Source organism: Diadema setosum, chromosome 20 (genome assembly GCF_964275005.1).
Source record: "Diadema setosum chromosome 20, eeDiaSeto1, whole genome shotgun sequence".
NCBI lineage: Eukaryota > Metazoa > Echinodermata > Echinoidea > Diadematoida > Diadematidae > Diadema > Diadema setosum.
The window spans coordinates 6387836-6410239 of record NC_092704.1 but is presented as its reverse complement, the minus strand read 5'-3'; the positions used below and the strand labels follow the sequence as shown (position 1 = coordinate 6410239).

The window sequence follows — 22404 nt, the reverse complement described above, 5'->3', positions numbered from 1 at the left end:
CACCAGGGAAGAATCACTTCGTTTCGGAGGTGACATTCAATGTTAACATTGTGTTGAAATATTCATTTACAGTAAGAATATGACGGACATATTTAAAGCTAGATATTGTAACCTGAAGAAACATGGCATCCCATTTTCTACCTTAAATCGAAATGAGTGTGTAAGATCATTTTAGTAATGTTTCTTTGCTCTCAGAACATTTTATTCCACAACACCAGGGAAGAATAACTTTGTTTCGGAGGTGACATTCAATGTTAACATTGTGTTCAAGTATTCATATAGTATGTCCCCCCCCCCCAAAAAAAAAAAAAAAAAATTACAATTAGACTTTTGCATTGATAGCACCCAATATGATTAAATCAGCTAAAATCTACTTTGGGGTCTTAAATTATAACATCTTAGCTCTATTTTGCAGAAAGCCCCAGTCAATTTGGTTAAGTGGTCTCAAAGAAATATGGATTGTTATAAAGGATGTCAAGAGTCTGATTCTTCCAAGTTTAGCACTTGGATGCTCTTGGAACTGCATATTAATGTGTAAACACAATATACAGAACTTGGAGGGAAGGGATTCCTGACATGTTCTACAAAAATCCTCATTTGTCTTTGACCTCTGAAGCAAATTGAATGGGGTTTTCTGTAAGGTGTGGGCAATGAGTTATAGTTTCAATCCCTCAAACTGTATTTTAGATTGATTCACTATCTTTAAAGTTATTGTTGTGGAGGGTACCATTATAATTTTTTGGTGGGGACATAGGTTATGAATGCCAAAAGCAAAAATTCTTATTTGACTTGTATTATGTTTTTGTTTGCACATAGTATTATAAATAGATTAATTCAAGGATGTTCATGAATTCTTCATCATTCTTGATAGCCACCATACAAATGTTATAATACTGGTGAAAGGTGTTTGGTTCATCTGGGATAAATTTTCTATATATACCAGATTCATTTAAACTGTTGACATTACTAAAATATATTTTATGTATCTTTCTGAATTGCTTGAAAATTAACAGCAAATCATATATATTAGTCAATTTTGAGAGTAAAAAGTATAAGATAAGAAAAAATCATTTTATTGTTTTGGAGGTGACACAACAAAGAGACAACCCAACTTCTCAGGTGTTAGCTAATACAATTGTGAACATTCATGTCTTTCCTCATGGCTTTAATTTTCAAATATAAGCTCTTTCTTTCCGTTCTTACTTGTTATTTTGTTTAGTTATTCTCTTTCATGATAGTGGATACCAGCTCATATTTTGTTTTAGATTGTAATTCATACTAATCTTTAGCAAATTTTTACAGTTTGGTTAAGACAACAGTTTGTGTTTCCCAGCTGAAGAGAGCAGCATAATGCATTTGTGTGAACTTATGGGGAAATTTTTTTTTTTAGTTCAGTAATTTTACCCATCAACTTCACAGAAGGTCCCGGACACAAACTGGTCTCAGATAACCCTATAAGGGACCGAAAAAGGACAAGTTCACCTCAATAGACACGAGAGTTGAGTAAATACAGCAATATTAGTAAAACACATCAGTGAGAGTTTGAGGAAAATAAGGCAATCCGTTCCAGAGTTATGAATTTTTGAAGTTTCTGCTCAGTCAAAGCTGAATGAGAAGACTTCTATAGCTTGTGATGTCACACGTGTACAAGGATATAGAGAAAGTATCAAGAAAATTCAACATATTTTCACTTTTCTTGCATAACAAAAGAACACTTGACTTCTCTCTTTTGGAAGGCAGGGTGAATAATATTGCCCTAACATACATCAGTAGCAAGTTGAAGAAATGTGCACTTTTTTCAAAAAGTAAAGTTTTGTGAAATTCACTTATATTTTCTTTTTATCGTTGTATGCATGTGACATCATACATTGTCGTAGTCGTCTCATCCAGCAGTGATTGCATCGATATTTAAAAAAAAAAACATAACTTTTGAATGGATTGTCCAATTTCCCAAACTTTCAATGATGTGTTCTACTAATGTTGTTGCATTCACTCAATCCACATGTACATATTGTATATGAAGGTGGACTTGTCCTTTAAGAAACCATTTTCTTTTCCTTGAAATTCCAGTACTTAAAGCCAAATTCTAAGATAAAACATAATAACAAAACAAGGTAAACACGTCATCAAAATTATATTGAGATAGAACTACAAATCTTGTTTTTGGATCTTTCCCTTTCCAGTCCTGGGGACTTGTTCCTCTGTTCACTTTAGTTGTCAGATAACTTCAATAATATTTGAAAATACAATGTCATAAACAGTTGGTTCAACTTGGAAAATGTAATAATTATTGTCATATTTTTCAAAAAAAAATCACATAATTTTGTTTATGATTACCACGTTGTACATGGAAAAACAACAACTAAGAATTCAAGAACAAGTTGTGCACCAGCTATAGGCATGTGGCCTTTTTGTGGAGTTTGATTATTTTATGATTTTTTTTAAGATTGTGGACTAGGGCATGCATGAACTGCCACATGTATCACTTTGGTATCAAGGGAATTCTGGTGAGCTAGGTATACAAAAGTCACTTCTACTGTGATGATTTTGTAGATATTAAATGTATTTGAAAATGTTAATAGATAGTGAAAAGGAACTGAAGTCTTGCCTTTCACTATCACATAACAATATGGTGTTAACAAACAATGTCACCTCCGAAACACAAGAAAAAGCAACCTACATGGAAAGCTGTGATTGGTAAATCTTCACAACTAAATTGCTTAAATTGGAAATCAAGTTTCTAAGATGAAAGCATCTATATGTTTACTTAACTAAAGCAGGAGAATTGATCTTGATTACAATATTATATATACAACAGATGGGTGTATTTTGTGCATTCTCTTTGTTAAAAAAGTGAAAAAATGTAAATTTGCCCTAAAATGTACAGTATAGTAATAAAAATAAGAGTGAGAATGTGTTAGTTGATTTCTCCACTTTGAGACTTATGTTACTAAAATAAATGAAACCATTGGTGTACATGATATGGTTTCTCTTCAATAGAAATGAGCAAAAACTCTTGTTAACAGTGTTTTGTCACCTCCGAAACAGTAATTCTTAGTTTTTATTAGATCTTTTATTAATCTCTAGAAAATTCTCACTTCCTGTTGCCATATTACTATTTTCATCCAAAAGAGATTCCTGTCAATTGGACAGAATCAAACAAAATTGCTTTGTCTTCGAGAAATTATCAAATATAATACGCTTGTTGTTTCGGAGGTGACGATTGTTTCGGAGGTGACAAGTGTTAACGGAAAATTGTAAATTGCTCTGAAATGAAAACAACAGGCTATATTTCTACTACCTTCCTTCTGAGATAATGTGAGGGGATATGTTACATTTTTGTAAATGTAATGTATAACTGATGTCAAGAATAAAAAAATCAAATACATAAATCTGTTGTCTCGGAGGTGACAGAAAAGTTAACGGAAAAGTTGCATAAATTTATAAACACTCACCAAAAAATGATAAGCTATTTGAATCAAATAATCTTTGGATCGAAGTTAAGTCAGACTGATTACTATTCTGTTTTGATGGAAATTAGCAAAGTTGAATTTTATAATTGTGAGCAAGAGCTAACTCAAAAGAGGGGTTAACTGTTAACGGAAAATGTCACCTCCGAAACATAAAGTTTGGACAATTTCAGTCTTTAAAGAAGACAAAGCAGAACCTGGTAAACATAATAGTTCTTAAGTTTGGATACCTGTCTATCACCACAACAACAAAAATAATGAAAAGGAATAAACAATTTAATATGCTAGGTCTGACAAAAAAACCATGTCAGAGTGCATACACCAAAAGTGTTGGATTTCAAGCATGTAAGTGCATGCCACATCTGAAAGAAAAAGAGAGGAAAGTTCATTAAGGTACCCAAGGTAGACACTGTGGGTGGTAAGTTTATGAGAAAAAATAATGCATATCTGTCTGTGTATAAGAACGTTATACACCATTTAGTGCCAAAACCGTGTTTTACACCACTGATTGTAAAAATGGCCTTATACACACGCGAAGAGCTACAGTATGCACTTCCTTGCACAGCAAAACGGGACAAGAAAAGGGAAATCATACTACATGACATCTAGGGTACAACTAGCCCGACCAGACACTGTTACGCTATGCGAAAACAGCGTCTGACGAGCACGGCATGCAGCCTCGAAGTGAGGAACCTCAACACAACTACAAAACTTAGGAACATGTATACTTTTCTCCTTTAAACAGAATACTTTACTCACGTTAAATGCATGTTTCTATTACAGAAGAATAGTTCGCAACACTGGGTCCATGGAGACCACTTGCGATAAGTCCGTGGAACAAATAAATGACACTTTCTGGCGCAATTCCTGACCGTCGGGCTTCGTCGTTGCAGGATTCAAAATGGCGCCTTGAAAAAGCCCAGTACAGTTTATAGCTGTATACTAGTAACCGTGCGTACGCTGCTTGAGTGTAGTAGCACGGTCGACAGCGCGACCTTTTGAAAGGGCATTCACATCACGTGACCACCTGATATCTAAGCTTGGCCTGGCGTGAAAGATTGTGTACGGTGTGGACATGCTGGATATGATGATCAATTTCGGTAAGTTTCATTACGTACATTTGAATATATATAGCATCAGATGTAGAGTAAATATTGAAGAGTATACTTGATGAGTTTGATGTGACAAAAATGATCGTAAGTATCAAAAGTCAAAGCTATCGTGATACGATTACGTCGCTCTCCTAGTGATTGGTGGTCGCGCGCGTACAGCCCTGTCGCGACGTACCATGTACAGCGACTGGGCTGTGTATAGTTAGGGTACAACAGTACATCTACAGACTACATAATATAATTTGTATGTATCATCTGTATACATGTCTTGACTGTAATATTTTAAAAATTGGGGCTTGTGAGACAAATTTACGATCAAGAACAACAGTGATGGAATGGGATCTAATGTATATATTTTTGTTCTGCAAAAGAAAACTTTAATAGTGTCATTAGCTGTCAAGGAAGAAAATAAAGAGATAATATTATAAGTCCCATTCACGCATAGATGAAAAAGGGATTGAGGAGAGAATGAACATGGTTGAAACATGTTTGCAAACTACATGTATGTGAATACAGATTACATGGCTTGGCCTGCAATGTATTGTTGTGTGTGTTGTGCCTGTTAAATCAAGGAAGGGCAACAGACTGAACATCATGAATTTTGTGATAGAGTTCTTAAAAAACATGTACATGTAGGCCTACAGTTGTGTCACTACAGTATAAATGTGTACAATACATTTGCAGGGTACTGGGTGCCATTAGCACATCGTTAGTATAGTCTGAATGGTCCTTTTGTTTAGTCTGTGGATTTGTTGTGGAATTTACAGGGATGTAAATGTGGAAATTTTATCTTGAAATTCTGCACAAAACCTTGTGCAGGCGCATAAAGGTGAAATATTGTAAACACATGATTTCTTTTTTAATTCTTGTATTTTTTTTTCAAGTTAGCAGAAGTGTGGTACTGTAAATGTTGATATCTTAGCGCAAGTTTTTATGCTCGGCTGGTTTACATGAGTTTTGCATGTTTTTAATTCCGCTGAATTAAAACATCAACCACTGGAACATGGCAAACAAAAATGTTTGTGTGCTTTCATTTTTGCGCTAGTTTCTGGTTGCATAAATGTGCAAAAATTTCAACAACGTGAAAATTTCCACTTTTACAGTGATATAGGGCCAGTCAAAGTAAATTTGAATAACACTTTTGAGATTTCTGATCAAAGGCATCTTATTGGGATTAGTAGGCCTGTAATGTCTTGTCTATCTGATACGGTGTGCAGTAGTAGATTTAATGCATGTACAAGTATGTGCATTGTGCTGCAATTAACAAAACAAAACAAAACAGCGACCTTTGTCCCATCCAGGATGTACGTAGTGCTAGAATGATTATACAGTATGTCCCAAAGAAAATGACAATTGGATTTCTGCATTGATAACTTTCAATGTGATTTAACTGTCTGAATGCTATTTCAGGGTCTAAAAATATAACATCCTACTATATTTTGCAGAAAACCCTATTCTATTTGGGAAAGTGGTCACAGAGAAATGTGGATCATTGTAAAGCATGTCATGGGTCTGTTTCTTCAAAGTTTAGCACTTGGCTGCTCTTTAGAACTGCGTATTCATGTGTGAACACAATGGACAGAACTTGGAGGGAAACGATTCCTGACATGCTCTACAAAGATCCTTGTTTTTCTTTGACTACTGAAGCAAATTGGATGGGGTTTTCTGTAAGATGTGGGTAAAGTTTATAGTTTCATACCCTGAAATGATTCACTATTTTTAAAGTTATCGTTGTGGAGCGTCCGCTGTAATTCTTGTTTTTTTTTTTTTTTTTTTGGGGGGGGGGACATACACGTTTGTATGGTACAATGTAACAATGATAGCAAGGCATTCATTTTGGTATAAAGTTGGTGGCAGAGATTGTTGCCTTAAGGCATGCAGCAAATAAAACACCATTTGTTTCTAATGATTGCTCATAGTAATCCACAGCTGTCTATGACACTTGTATTACTAGTCAGTGTCATTTACCAGTGAGTGTTATTGCCTCTATGGCAACTTCAGTATTTGTATTGAGTTACGCCTCTATGTGACTTGTTTGAGTTATTTAGTTTTTTGTTTTTAATGCCCAAGGCATAACTGGTGCATGACGATCATAAAATTTGCTAAAGGACAATCTCCAACAATTCCAGGGTATATGGTCCTTTACCATCCAGACTATTAAAAAATGTTCTATTATAAGCCTGTACATGTATTCAAACTTCCTTGTCCTAAAGTTTATTTGTAATTGTATGTGCTTTGTTCAAGGAAGTTTGAGCAAGTTTTACCACCTCTGTCATGTATACAGTACGAGGAATCCATAAGTTTAGAATGCGCCATATAATTTTTAGCTGTTTAGTAGGATGAACTTGTGCTAGTTGCTTGCTAGCCTTTAAACAAGGCGACTCGCTCTGCGTGCCCCCGTATAGTGCGTTTACCCCACAAACCTGTTGGCCGGTGAGTGGAGCGAGCCGCTTTTATCCACTCGTTCAGGGATGTGTACTTTTGTCGTTGTTGTTGCTTTATATTCTTTGACAAATTTGCGTACAAATTTGATGCAGAAAATACACACGGCACCAAGGCAAGCCTCGTTAATATTAAGTAACTATTCTTAAGTAGAATAAGAATAGTTACTTAATATTAACGAGGCTTGCCTTGGTGCCGTGTGTATTTTCTGCGTCAAATTTGTATGCAAATTTGTCAAAGAATATAAAGCAACAACAACGACAAAAGTGCACATCCCTGAACGAGTGGATAAAGGCGGCTCGCTCCACTCGCCGGCCAACAGGTTTGTGGGGTAAACGCGCTATACGGGGGCACGCAGAGCGAGTCGCCTTGTTTAGGCCGCGTTCATGCGAATTTCGTAGCCAGAATCACAAACATGAATCATGATTCAAAACGGCGTTTCAAATCACGGTCTCAGCGGAAGAGCGTTCATGTGGGCTTTTGCAATGCTGATTCTGGCTCAGCTCATCCTTTGCCATTGCGCAGCGCACTGCGCAGTTTGACCTTGTCTTTGCAACTCGAGCCAGACCCCCTTTTTCCAGCTGTACAGGCCTTTACGGTTTTATTTCGGTGAATACTTTCCGATAAGTGGCATTCAGGCTCTGCCCACAGATCGAGGAACAGATCGAGGAATAATCCTAATTCTTCGTCTCTCCAATTGTTTCCCTTGGTAGACACAGCGCTGCAACCATTACTTTTATCAACTCAATCGGAGAGTAATTACATTATTATATTAAACAGTTAACGTTAGATACTAGCATAGGATCAGTGTATGGCGTTGATGTAAACAAACAAGTGCAAGTATGGTACCAAAACACACGATTCATAAGACGTACACAAGCGCGCGAACAGAACTAGAAGCTGTGCATGGGATACCCCATGAGACACGCATGCGCACAGCGCACAATGACGTCATAGAATCATGATTGAAATCACGGTTGCGTTCATGCGGTTTCTGCGATCGTGATTCTGGCAGAATCATGATTCAAAACGCCCTTTTTTCCGCGTTTCAGATCGGCGTTTTGAAACGCGTTTAAATGGAAAAATCGCATGAACGCAACGCAACTAAACACGTTTAGCGACTAAACGTGTTTAGAAACGCAATTCTAGTTTCGCATGAACGCAGCCTTAAAGGCTAGTTGCTTGCCTACAGTCATCTGACAATGGTCAGTACATTGGAAGCAAAAAACTACATGTTCATGTAATGTGTGTTGAAATGTCAAATACATGAAGCATATTTAGTTTGTTTACCGATGTCCATATACCAGTAGATCTGTTGAGCGTGGGTGCTGCTTTCAAATGTGATGTTTATTTCACAAATAAAGGGGGGGGGGGGAGGGAGCTTCAGTATGCCTAATAATAATTGATTTATGCATTGACATAGCAATGTACCTGCCTCATTGTATTTCTTTTCTTCTCATTATGGAAGCCCCTCAGTTATGCAGGGCTGCCAACTCTCACGCATTGAGCGTGAGACTCACGCATTTTGGTCCTTTCTCACTCTAAAACTTTATTTCATTTGCATGCATTTCTGTTGATCTCACTCATTTTGACTCCTAAATTATAGCATTGGCCTATGGTGTCTCACTCTCATCTTTGTAGTTTCCAGTGTTGGCAGCCCTGAGTTATGTCCATCATAAGTTACAAGCAGTGGGTCTTTATTCATTAACACACTATTTTTCAATTGAAAACTTTTCAAGGACAATTGAGATTTAATAGCCTCATTGAATATATTCTACCGGTATATACCCATAGGGCTAATACACTTGACGTCATGCTCAGTAGGGCTTACAAATTGTATAGCCAGTTCTCTGTTATATCTGACATTGCATGCAAAATGCTTTCACAGTTAGGAAATAAGTAGGTCAGCAGATATTTAGGTCATGATTACAATGCAATTCTTTTCATATGAATCATATTACAATGTGTGATTCTTTCACGTCACAATCTGAGAGCTGGCAATGAGTCAACCGCAGATACTCTCATCACCTAGAATTAGATGTCTACCTATTAGAAACATGAGTCCCCTAATTTGCACTTAGCACCATGGCAAACTAAAGTGATTTTGTCTGTGAAGCCGCAAGTGGGCATAAACCCGGAGCTATGTATACGTCATCGTCCATTCTATAGCAACATGCTCTGATGGGTATTGCTGGAAAGGAAATATTTATCTTTCGCTACCTGGAAATAATCTATTGTCCTATTTGCGCACAGTGTTGCATCCAAAACTAACAACATTTCTTTGAGGAAATGATTCTCGTGTCGAGACGAAAAAAGAAAAAGAAAAAAGAAAAATAAGGATAACTCTTGAATGTGAATGAGCCTTCTGCTAAACAGTGCCACGGCCCAGTTCTATGGCCGTTTCGTCCATCGTAATAATCATATTGCGCTATAATATGGTAAAAGCCAGACAGCAGGCAGGTATACGTAGCAGCAAGCATTTCTGTTGTTGCTATAGTAACTGTCATGATAATAAATTACTTTAATTGCATGCCTCTTGTGAATGAAATTGGGCCCTGTGTGCTGCCTGTGTGTATAGTTCACTCTTAAAATAGCTATTTGAGTAATTTGCTGAAAAAAAGGAAGAACAATATGTCCCTAGTGATATTACGTACTTTTTTTTTGTCCAACGGTTATATGTCGTAAGGTGTATGAGTTTGCTTTTGTTACATATTGGGACATGACATGGGGGTGTATTTGAATGTATTGATATTAAAATATTTCAAGCTTTGTATAAATTTGTATTGCAGTGAGAATCATTGTGAGGTTTGCCCTCATAAAGGATGCACATTTTAACACAAATGTCTGGTGTGGATAGATATCAACGGGTCCTTTGTATGAGAACATCAATTCTAAGGGAGTCTCTTAAGAATGACGTGAAAATTTTTTTAGAATAACATTAAAAAAATCTAATTCCAGTCTGTGTGTGTGTGTGTGTGTGTGTTTATTGCAGTGTTTCATATTATGGCTTTAGGTACAGTTGCTTAGCAGCTTGCACCCAAATGTTGCGGTTTGCCACTGGCAGTGTGAATGGTCTGAAATGTGTAATAAATAAGACTTTGGATTCTGTTAATTACAAAGTCTAAAAATTCATCAGCACTACCTCTCAAGCTAAAAGAAGGATTTACATTGTAGAAGACAGAGGTAAATTAGTCATCATTACAGATTGACTCGCAGGATTATTGATTAGCCATGCGAGCGGACTTGTTTAAAATATTGCTAAAAACACACAAAACTGTTTACCAGTATTCACATTCTTCCATGGAAGCAACATTCAGACAAACTGTGCCTTGCAAATTGGAAATTTATGTTCTGTCACAGGCTGCTCCATTTCTTTTGTGCCCTGAAAATGGCTTTTTCATCACACAAAGGAAGAACTTTTTTATGATGTATACAGTAGATAAACTGTAGAAAAGATTGCACCTTTATTGATTTTTTTTTTTTAATGGGGGGGGGGGGGGATTCAGCCAAGTTGTGAGACCCTTTGCATCTCAGAAAACAAACTCAAATTCATTTACGACATGTAAAAGATTGTTGCTTTTAAGGAATTCACAAAGAGAGGATGCGTGCATTTGCTCTGAAACATGCAATAAACAGCGGAATCAACTTACACACAGTGTACAGTACAGCTGACATTGTTCCCCACAAGTGATAGTCAAATTTCAATAAACTAAGTCATAATCTGCCTGCTTTAGTTTGAATAAACAAGGAAATCCTGTTTGGTGAAAGAGCAATATAATGTGATGATGGCCATGTGCTAGCACAGATACAAATTGTAGGATACCAGGTCACAGGCATACTGCTACTCCATGTACATAACATACATCAATTCATTCATGCAGGTCTATAAAACACAGAACTGCGGAGAAGAACACTAAGTTTTGTCTCCAGTGAATAAAGCATGTGTTTGTGCAAGCAGTTGTTCAGGCAGTCTTATTTTCCTTCACAGCATAGTCCATAATATTTTGCAAATTGGGACATGTGAAAGGCAGTTTTGTGAATGGGTTCACTTGTGAATGAGAAATATATTGACAGTGTAAGAAAGAAGGATGTATCCCTTTTCAAGAGAAAAGTTACAAGTCTCCCACTTTGTAGATAATAGAGAAGTGCATAATTTTGTGTTTCGGGAGGGAATATTTTTTACAGCGAATATTGGTTGACCTGCAAAATTTAAGGAAATAAAAACAGCAAAATTATGCCATTTATCTTTGTGAGACCTACAGTGAGTGTGCACTTTTTGTTTACTCCATATTGTATGAAGCTGAAAGCTGATGGTGTTCTCTTGGTATAAAAAAAAGGTTTTTTTAAATTTTTTTAACAGCATTATGTACTGTTGTAACCAGAAATCTTTGCATGCATTTTGATTTTATGAATTTCGTGAGAGCCAAGATGTGCGAGATTAAAATGCATGCGAAAGTTCTTGTCTGTGCTGTAGCACATTTGATGCTAGTGGCACTTCATGGAAATTTCACGCTGCGAAAAAGGCTTTCTGCTCCAGTTGGCAAAGATTTCATGCCAGGAATATTTCTTGCCTTACAGTACTACTGTCATTTATGGGCACTGTGAAAGAAATAACATTTTATAGCAAGATGTGGCATCAATCTCAATACAGGCATCTTTCAGTTATTGTAGTTAGTGGTAGCATCTTCTAAATATCTCTCTTAAAAAAATGTGTACAGAGGCAGGATCATTTTGTGATATTTTCCAAGACACTTTCGGTCATGGACGAAAAAGAAAAAGAGAGTCTTAGAGAGAGAAGAATAGTTCAACAAGCAACAAACACCAGACCGTAACACAAACTGTTGGTCTCGTTGCGACGATATACCATCTGAGACCTGTCAGAACTACAGACTGTCGCTCTACTGACATGTTTATTGTACAATGGGTTTTTCTCTGTGTCATGACTAGGAAACTCTTTTGTTTTGTCCAGAGTCACTATTTTGTTTTTATTTTTTATTTTTTATTTTTTTTGGTCACCCCAATGTTCGAGACTGCCTGGTATGCCAAAATCAGTCCCCACATCTGGGAGTATCAGACGCAGAATATCGAAACTCACTCTTTGCCGGGGCCTGGGCGTGCAGGAATGTACGGAGCGTGCTGGGGCAAGAGTGACAGAGACATTACTAGTTAGGAAAAGCACAGAATGTCCTATTCACCGCATTTTTTCTCTCACTTTTGCAGGTGTAGCAGCCGCAGAAGAATTTTGACCAAGATTCGTGTCTGAAGGAGAGAAGAGGAATCACAAGAAACGACGAAGAAGGAAAACAAAGACAGGGGTGGGGCTGCCTTGCCCAGACCCTCTGGATGAGACATACAGTGTATGTGCTGCACCTCAAGAGGATCCTCCAAGATCATGTGATCACTGCTTGGCCAATGAGATCAGCTGACCCTAGTCCACCTCGATCTGTGGAAGAGTGAAGAGTCGACATCTGACAGGAACGTGGACTGAGACTCTCTGTCATCCCAAGTTCATTGCCTCTGTCAGTGTTCCAGTCGGAGCTGGCTATTCAAGGGGGAGGGGTCTCTTCTCAGAAAGAGAGAGGGAGTGTGGGGAGAGACAAAGGAGGGGAGGGGTAGAGAAGGAGAGATAGGCAGAAGGAGAGGGGAGAAGAGAAGGTGAGACTGAGAGGAGACGAGCGAGAGGCGGGGAAGGCAACACGAGGAGCGGGGCTCGGCCGGGATTAGCCAAAGGTATGCCTCACTCCACCGTGACTCACTTGAATTTGGATTTCCTCACCCGCTCATCTGACGGCAGCCTGGAAGAAGTTTGAGGGATGTTGTCATTCGCCACAGAACCTGAATGTGAATATGTCATTGAGGAAAAAACTGTGCTCATGAGGGAATAGTAAGAGTACTAGATACCATTTCAAAAAAAGATCTTAATCATTCCAACTTTTTCTACTGTATCAAAAAACAAAAAAATCCATCCTTCCAATCTTGGCACAGTTCTATAAAATCTCTTCACAAACACCTTGGATCATATGTCCGCATTGTACTATGTTGGGTAAATTTGTGAGAAAGTGAAACTGAAGTACCAGTAAATGAAGTGGCTACAACAAGTGTGACGCGGAATTAGCAAGATTTTTTTTTTTCTTTTTTCCAGCGTGAATCCGTCATAAAACGGAGGGATATAGTTTATGGAATACCCCATATCATCCAGTGGTGCTGTAGAAATTCTCGGGGGAACTCCATGTGTCTGAGTGCCTGTGCTATTTGGACCACCACAAACCCCTCTGAGGCACAAGTGCTTGCACCACCGGCGGCTGCTGCAGTGGATTTGTCCCCGAGGGCGGCAGACGACTGTTGGAGATGGCGCGGCGACTTGTCTACTGCAAGGTGGTCCTGGCCACCTCCATGGTGTGGTTCCTCCTCGACGTCATGCTCATCATGTTCTACAGCGAGTGCAACAGCGACTCGCGCTGCGGCAACCAGCCCCTCGATCACGGCATCCCGAGGGAGGAAGGTGAGTGGAGTCCATGTTTTGGCCGCGCCCCAAGAATCCATCATAGCCATTCGTCCCGATCCATCACTGTTGGCTTGGGGGGAGGGTGGGGATGCGGGCGGACAGGGCATTCCTTTGTTTTGTAAATTGCCATCTTTACTTCCTTCCTGCCCTTACTCTTTTCCTCTTCCTCCTTTAGTCTGTATGTAGCATGCTTCCTCCTTTCTTTGAACCTCTGTAACTCTTCCTTTAAAGGTTCTGATTTAAGAAGAAGAAGAAGAAAAAAAATATTAAAGAAATGTCAAGATAGAATGCAGCTTTGTCCATAGTCGCCAATAGTTACTTTTATGCAGTATTTTTTTTTTTTTTTTTTTTTTTTGGGGGGGGGGGGGCTAAATATAGTGCTGGGGGTGTTTCATGAAGCTGTTCTTAAAGTTACAAACGACTTAACAACTTAACGACTATTCTTAAAGTTACGAACGACACCAGTTAAAGAATGACTGGTGATCAGTTTTTGTGCTGAATTATTGAAATTCTGATAAGTACGAACGTGCACGTGCACACATTCATATTGTTACATTTCTTCGCTCAGCACTGTACTCTACAATTACACGCTAAATTGTCGGGAGGTCCTGATTCATAAAAAATTAGTCTTGTACTATTACAGTATGGGTTATGTAGGGCCTACTGTAAAACATGATATATTCGCGGCATGAATTTTTCGCGAATTGGAGCTGACGGCCTTTTTTGCGGCATGAAATTTTTGCGAACTGCCACTGGCATTCAATGCTTATAGTGTAGACAAGAATATTCCCCTGCATTTTAATTTCGCAAATCTTGGCGCTCGCGAAATTCGCGAAATTAAAATGCACGCGAACATTCCTCGTTTTACAGGATAATTGTGTACATGATTGTACCAGCATCAAAGAAGTCAAATTATTGCAGTCTGCAGTTATCAACATGATTGGCCATCAAACCTCTGTGTAAACCCTTGTACTGAATTGCTGGACATAATCAACAGCATCATACGCTAGTCAGGATATGAGGTATGCATCAAAATTCCCCTGTAATTCAGGAAAGAGGAAGTGGAATACATGAGACAGGAAGAAAGGTACTTTGTATGCAGAGTGATTCTGTGTGTAGTGAAAGCTACAGATTTTGTTTTAAATCACTGTAACTTCTGTCAGCCATCTGTAAATAGAGGCTTCCAAAAGAAGAAGAAATGATGATTCAATAGGTTAAAGGGTGTGTACAGTTCTGGGCAAGGTGAGGATTTAGCTTTGAACGTTTTGCGAGATAAATTCAGAAACCACTCTATGAGATGTCAAAGAGCATGCAATTCTATGGGGTATCAAAAGTTTATTTGATGAAAATCGGTTTTGAAATGGCTGAGATATCCAAAAACAAGGTGAAAGAAAGAGATCCTAATAAAAGGCATGGCCTGTCGCCTTTTATTATTATCACTTTTTTTGATATCTCAGCCATTTGAAAACCGATTTTCATCAAATAAACATTGAATCCTTCTTAAAAATTACATGCTCTTTCATATTTCATAAGAGGTTTCTCATTATCTCACTTAGGAATGTTCAAAACATGAATCCCCACCTCAACCAGTACTGTACAGTCCCTTGAAATGTAGGTTTAATAGATGCATTGTTATTCAGTGCATAAATTCAACTAAATTGTTACTGAATCCTCTCAGTCATGGCTGAAGTAGACACGAACACAGCGCCCAAAACAAACAGGTTTATCTAATAGTTCAAAATTGGTGCAGAGTGATCTACACTGTACACAACTACAGTAACTGCGATTCGTAGTCAGTGACTTTGAGAGGAAAAAACACTAAAGGAGTACCAAATAGATTCTTCCATTGTAGATACTGGTATTTACAAACTGTAGACGGCACAATTCTATCTTTTGGAAGTTTTGTTACTGCACTTCTACCCTCACATTAAAAGTTATGTCACTGCCTACCAAAGGAGACATGAAATAATTAAATTTGCCCTGACATCACCAGCTGCAGCTGACCTTTGCTCAATAACAAGGTCTTCTTGAGATACAGCTGTCATTGTATACCAGTACATTATAAATGCACATAAAAGAGCTCTTTTTCTGTAGCTTTTGAAGAGGATTAGCGACTGAAAGGGGGGGGGGGGGATGTGTGTAGAGCACATACATTCCTGTTTGTCAAAATCATGTAAACTGTCATAGGAGCAGCAGAGTTGTTGAATCAGTATCATAACGTGCTGTGCTACATTGTACGTACTTTATGAATATAGATGCAGGATACACAAGGCCATTAATACAATGTATGTATATTGTAAATGAGGGATCTTTTTTTTTTCAAACTTCTGGTGCTCTTTTGGTTTCAGCTGTAATTGATAGGTGTACAAATCCATACAATGTAGAGCTGTTGCCTTTCATATGAGGAGAGAAAAATTACTCCTAAAATTTTGATTTGCTACCCACCCAAAGCCCTTGTTTTGAAGGAAGACCTTTTTGTGATAGATGTAGTTGCTTCCCCTTTTTATTACAGTGAAAAATTAAAATCTAATATGTGTATTGTAAAGTTCCATTGTAATTTTTCCCCCCAAATGGCTATTGAACATCCAGGATCCTTGCTTTTAAAAACTCAAACTTTGTAATATTCAAATGATTTGTCATGTTCGTGACTGATCTAGATTGCTGGCGCCTGCATGCGCCCAGTCACAACCACTTTTGTGTGCATGCATGACAGTACATACTCTGTAGCTGAGCTGATACAAACTGTACGTGCATGCATGTGGCTGGTGTGTTTCTCTAGAAAACGAATTGTAATGTATTAATGCTGATAATAGCCTTGCAGTCCCCTCGAAAGTCAATATGAAGAGTAACCACTCAATGTAATATGTGAATGCTTAATACACTGTATCATCTGTAATTCTCCCTAGCACATATATTAATGTAAGCATTTTGACACTAACAGTCAGGTATGTATGCTGGACGTTCTGGGTGCACAAATAAATATTAAGGTGGTCTTGCGGTCAAACATTCCGTGTTCACTTGTGCACTTCCAGTATTCCAGAATTACTGTGCAGTAGGTACAGTCGGAGCGAATATAAAATGTGATCATTGCATCAACTTCCTTTTCGTCATGACTATAAAAAAAACATTGTTACTTAACAAGAGACATTTTCAGAGCTTTATAACTTGATATATAGTGCACTCCCAGTACAACGAACACAGTTAAAGGGAAATTCCGGTTGTAAAATTTCCGAAGTAAAAATTCAGGCTGTAACATTATCCACTCTATTTTTTTTTATTGTTTATTTGTTCTGTTATAACGAAATTCCGATATAACGAAAGATAACTGAAGGTCTTGAGGACTTCGCTATAATGGGAGTCCACTGTACATTCTTTTCCCAACATGTACAAGTACGTTTAGTTCTGGTAATTGCTGAGAAAGTCGACAAAACTATGGCAGTTTTGAGATCTTTACAGAGAAAGAGCTGATGTTTTTATGTATAAGCCAATACACTTGTACTATTAAAGGTAGGGAATACCTTTTACAGACCTCCCAAAATGCAGCAAAACATTAAATATGAACCTCATGGGACTTGTTTAGGCTACTGCTGAAAAATTTGGAAGTCAACAGTTATCTACAATTTGAATAATGCACAAAACTCAACTACTCAGTAGTTCTGTATGTCAGCCACACTTAAGCCTTTTTGTTGCAGTCTTCTCTATTTTTTATCTATAAACACAAATCTAAAAGTATAAGAGCTGATGTAATAACATATAGAGTGTGTGGCAAGAATGTATATAAAAATGTTTGTAAGTTTTGATGAACTTTCTTCACAAAATATACATGATGGACACACATGCAGTGCATGGGTCTGCAAAGGTAGCCTAGTAATGTACTGGAATTTACGGTGAGCCCCGAAAAAAATTCAATTCAAAATCAAACGGTCAATAAAAATGTACTAAATGTTAGTTGCCTCTAACATTCAGTGCACATAGTGTAGACAAGATGTTTAGCATGCATTTTAATTTCACAAAACTTGGCTCTCGCGAAATTTGCGAAATTAAAATGCACACGAACATTCCTCATTTTACAGTTTAGCACTGCACTGCCTTTTAGTGTTTACAGTGACAAGAGAATTTGTGATCAGTCACAAATGTTGGATGCCTACTGTCCAAAACAGTGCTTTTCACTCACATCACCTCCCCCCTCTGTCCATATAAAGAAAAGGAAAAAAAAAAACCAACAACACAATTCCGACAGCAGTAACTAAAAGACAACTTTGGAAAAAAGAGTCACGCCCTTTATCATACATAATCATGCATGAGGCACCATGAATTGTGTATGTCGGTAACCTCCTACCAGTACAACCACACAAAATAATGATGCCACACCCTCCATTTTCTTGTGCTTACTGACCGTGAACTCAACGTTCAGAATCCATTGATGGTGCCAGGAATTTCATTGTGTGTTTTTGGGCGTGTTGCTTTGATTTAAGTTTAAAAAAAAACTGTGAATATTTGGTTATTGCATGGATGGTGTTGTATTGTTTCCTTTTTAATACAGAATTCAAACTACAAAGTAGTTGCACCAAAATATTGAATCAGTGATATGTTACACTGCAGCCCGACTTCCATGTTGAGTAATGCAGCACAATTATTGAAGCATGTTTTGCGCAAAGAATCTGTAATACCCCGTTGAGAATAACTTTACCAGTTTATGCAACAAAACATATTGTACCATTGTTTCAATTGGGAGAATGCCAGTCATTGTCAGTGTCACCAATGAATTTTTTTTCCCTATCTGCCTTGAAAAGTGATGAAACTCACAAATGTACAGTATGTGAAATTATGAGCCCCACCAAATTTAGTTTCCTGTTACATTTACAAATGTACCCATTGGTACGGAGTGCAGGGTAGTGTGTGCCTTGCCTCTGTGTAGTGCCTTAAATGTATTTAAGTTAACACACATTTTCTTTGCTCACTTTTCCACTAATAATTTATATTCTTTCTGGTCAGTTTATTCTGTCTTTATTTGTTACAAACTCAAAAAGCTGCATCACTTCGGTGATCCCTCGCATTTATCCCCAAGTTGAATTATCCTTCGGGTTTAAGCCAGGTTCAAGTGTGTGCGTGTGTGTCACACACAAACACACTGCTATAGCTTCTGACCACCCGAGCATTGAGAATTAAGGGTTTCTGGGACGAACACTGCACTAGGGCTTTCTATAGCTCAGTCGGTAGAGCACCGGTCTAGCAATCCGGAGGTCTCGGGTTCGAATCCCGATGGAATCCCATTTTCTTTGCTCACTTTTCCACTAATAATTTATATTCTTTCTGGTCAGTTTATTCTGTCTTTATTTGTTACAAACTCAAAAAGCTGCATCACTTCGGTGATCCCTCGCATTTATCCCCAAGTTGAATTATCCTTCGGGTTTATGCCAGGTTCAAGTGTGTGCGTGTGTGTCACACACAAACACACTGCTATAGCTTCTGACCACCCGAGCATTGAGAATTAAGGGTTTCTGGGACGAACACTGCACTAGGGCTTTCTATAGCTCAGTCGGTAGAGCACCGGTCTAGCAATCCGGAGGTCTCGGGTTCGAATCCCGATGGAATCCCATTTTCTTTGCTCACTTTTCCACTAATAAGTGTTAAACACTTGAGAATCTGCTCTCTTTTAATGTTGGTTTACCATTGAATAACCAGTATATCAGGAGCTATCCTAGGGGTCATGGGGTAACTTTTTCCTTTTATAGGTGGCAACACTGAATCTAGTCTGTACGTACTGTATAGGAAAATTATGTTGTGTCAATTACACATTTCAGATGGTTAATAATCCATACTAAGGATCTTGTGTTTGTACAATATGTAGGTCTACATTTTACATTGTACATGTATCTCCTACCCTGGGCTTCGAGAGACAGGAGTTGGCGCTGTACAGTACTGGTTGAGGTGAGGATTCAGGTTTATAACATTTTTTGTGAGATAATGAGAAACCTCTTGAAATATGAAAGAGCATGTAATTTCAAGAAGGATTCAACGTTCATTTGATGAAAATTGGCCTTGAAATGGCTTAGATATAAAGTGATCCTAATAAAATTGACATGCCACGGCTTTTATTAGGATCTCTTTGTTTTACATTGTAATATCTCAGTCATTTCAAAACAGATTTCCATCAAATAACTTTTTAATTCCCCTTAAGAATTGTATGCTCTTTAACATTTCACAGAGCGGTTTCTATTGAAATATCTCGGAAAACGTTCCAAGCTGTATCCTCACCTCAACCAGAACTGTACAGTCACAAAATAAACTGTTTGCTTTAGATACAGAAACAATGCTTTGACATATTTACAGGTGACAACTGATAGTCAGCTGTACATCATACAGAGAGACAAGGTCCAGGCAACATGAACTCCCCGACACATGCAATACATGTACATTGATTGTATGATAATGCGTGGACTACGTACGTGAAATGTGCTGGGGAAAACAAGGGAACAGACGGATGGATGTGATCTGAATATAACGCTAATGTGCATTGTAACCAGTACTTAACATGAACAGATAATGTGATTAGGGAATATGTTGGACCAGTGCACTTAATATGTTCTAGTTTCGTTTCTTCTTGCGTCTTTGTTAGATTTAATGACAATTGTTGACTTTTTAAGAAACATTTTAGCCGATGCTGTACTGCAAGGTGTTTCATACCTGTGTAGACTGTGATGCAAAGCTGAAATATCATCTCTGCATGCATCGCATGCATTAGTGTACGGTGATTAGGGTCTGCAGATTAAAAATTATCGCTGACCATATAATGTATTTTCCCCGTGGGACACCCCATGGCAGTGGAGGTAATAGTAATTAGGGGGTCTCCTTGTCTAAAGGTACAATGTAGCAGTGTCTGTTTATTGAATACTTCTCCAGAGAAGCTTGTGTGTGCTGTGTGCTTAATACACATTGTAGATCAGTGCACAGGTGTATAGACACAAGTTCTTTAGCAGTCATTTATACCCAAGGGGCTGTGGTTGTGTCTTTGTCAACACGAAAACTCTAGGCAGTCTTTCAAGTTCAGTGCACTGTGCATACATGTATTTATATATTTCTGTTCCCTTGTAGTAGGATGCACATATACATGTAGGCAAGCTCAGTCAAAGCGAGATACTCAAAATCACCGTACCCGACATATCTTGGTGTGCATCTACACATGGGCGATCAATATTGCATTGCACCTTGGTCAAAACAACACGCTTGACTGTTAGTGCAGTTGCGGGGGGTGGGGGTGGGGGTGGGGGGGGGGTGGGGGGTGGGAGGGAGGAGGGAGGGGAAAGGGAGGGGGAGGGGAGAGGGGTTGATTCCAACAAAGTGCATGAATGTGTAAGTGACACAGAAAAAATAAAAAATCCAAAACCCAGAACAGTATGAGATGGTGGAAAATTCAGCCAAGTAGAGAATCTCCATGTTGAAGTATGGCTGTGCAGTAGCTTCGCTTCTTCAATACGGAGAAAAGAGCAGACATGCTTTTGTCTTGGCGGCCTTGTCTCCGGACGACAGCAGATGAGTTGTGTTGGGCTATTTTCCCCCCATCTGGAGGGATGGATACCATGCTGTGTTACCAATGGCTGTAGCAGACAGGACTAATTAGGATGGGGGGGGGGGGGGGATGCTGTCTGATTTGGTCCATTCACAGATGGATGCCCATACATACAGTATCACCACATGCATGGACAAATAACAAGGAGACAGCTTGTCATATGTACGAGGGATGATATAATTGCCACAGACGGGCAAACAGACAGACAATGATTTAAGTGTGCTAGATGCATTTTTAATTTCACAGCTGGGTAGATGCAGGATGATTTTTGAAGGTGCCTAGCTGGTACCCATAAGATAGTATGGGATCATTTTGTCCATTTGTGAACTGCAGTGTTGTTTTCATTGTGCACGTACATACACAGACAGACAAACCAGACAGACACTATCATGCAATTAAAAGGTAGGCCTACTATTACCACCTACAACTGTACAAACATACGTGTACACATGCTTTATTATATTTGCCATAGTCCCATTTATAGTAAATGATGTTACCCAAGCATGTGTACATCATGTATATCATGTAATGCAAACATGGTACTGAAACATACCGTAAACAAAGGTACAGAGGATCCCCCCCCCCCCCCCCCTTACGGATGCATGCAAGTTCTACTGTCAGGAAGCCAGAGATGGGTCTCTATCCTTACACAATGGATGCCTCCAGCGTGCAAAGTCAACTTTGACTTTTCCAGCCTAAGAACAGGCAGTAATAAAGACATACTGCACATGGTATCATGTATGTTGCAAGCAGCTGCTTGGTGTATCGTGTACAGTATGCCACATTATTGCTTCCAAGAAGACTGAAAGGGTATCTACAGCTGTAGGCCAAATTCTTTGCAACATGTTGCTCTTCTGATACCATTGTGGAACAAAAATAATTTGGTGAGAGACTGGCCACAATTATAAAACACCTTTTCATGTCTGCACAATGTTGTCTATATTGTCCATTCCAAAACTCTCATGAATGACCTTTAACTTCTTTGTTGTTGTTGTTGTTGTTGTTGAGATTACCTGGAATTTTGCATCAGCCATGACGTCTGACATTCTTGTTGTAAATGGGAGGAATTGTCGTGTCTTGAGATGAGCTCAGAGCTCTGATGTCAGCCTTTATTGCCAGTGGGGCATTATACATATGTAGTATGAGTTTGGACACGCACACATGCAATGTGATTGTGGAGTAGCCTTGAGGTTCATTTGTGCCGTCATGCTCTGTGCTATTGATGCAGAACTCTTGTCTGTCTTCACTCAGTGGGAGAAAAAAATGGTGTTAGAATGGGTACCATGGCGACATACCCGTCAGAAA

The 22404-nt window shown here is 38.6% G+C and overlaps 1 protein-coding gene across 1 annotated transcript in view; it reads left to right on the top strand.

Annotated features, from left to right (window-relative positions):
* Positions 1-12656: 12656 nt before the first annotated feature.
* The window catches only part of LOC140244049 (polypeptide N-acetylgalactosaminyltransferase 13-like), a 123591-nt gene continuing 113843 nt past the window's right edge, over positions 12657-22404 (top strand). Inside the window, exon 1 of the mRNA XM_072323700.1 lies at positions 12657-13526. Coding sequence (XP_072179801.1) covers positions 13373-13526 — 154 coding nt within the window. The 5' untranslated portion in view covers positions 12657-13372. The remainder of the gene's footprint in view (positions 13527-22404) is intronic.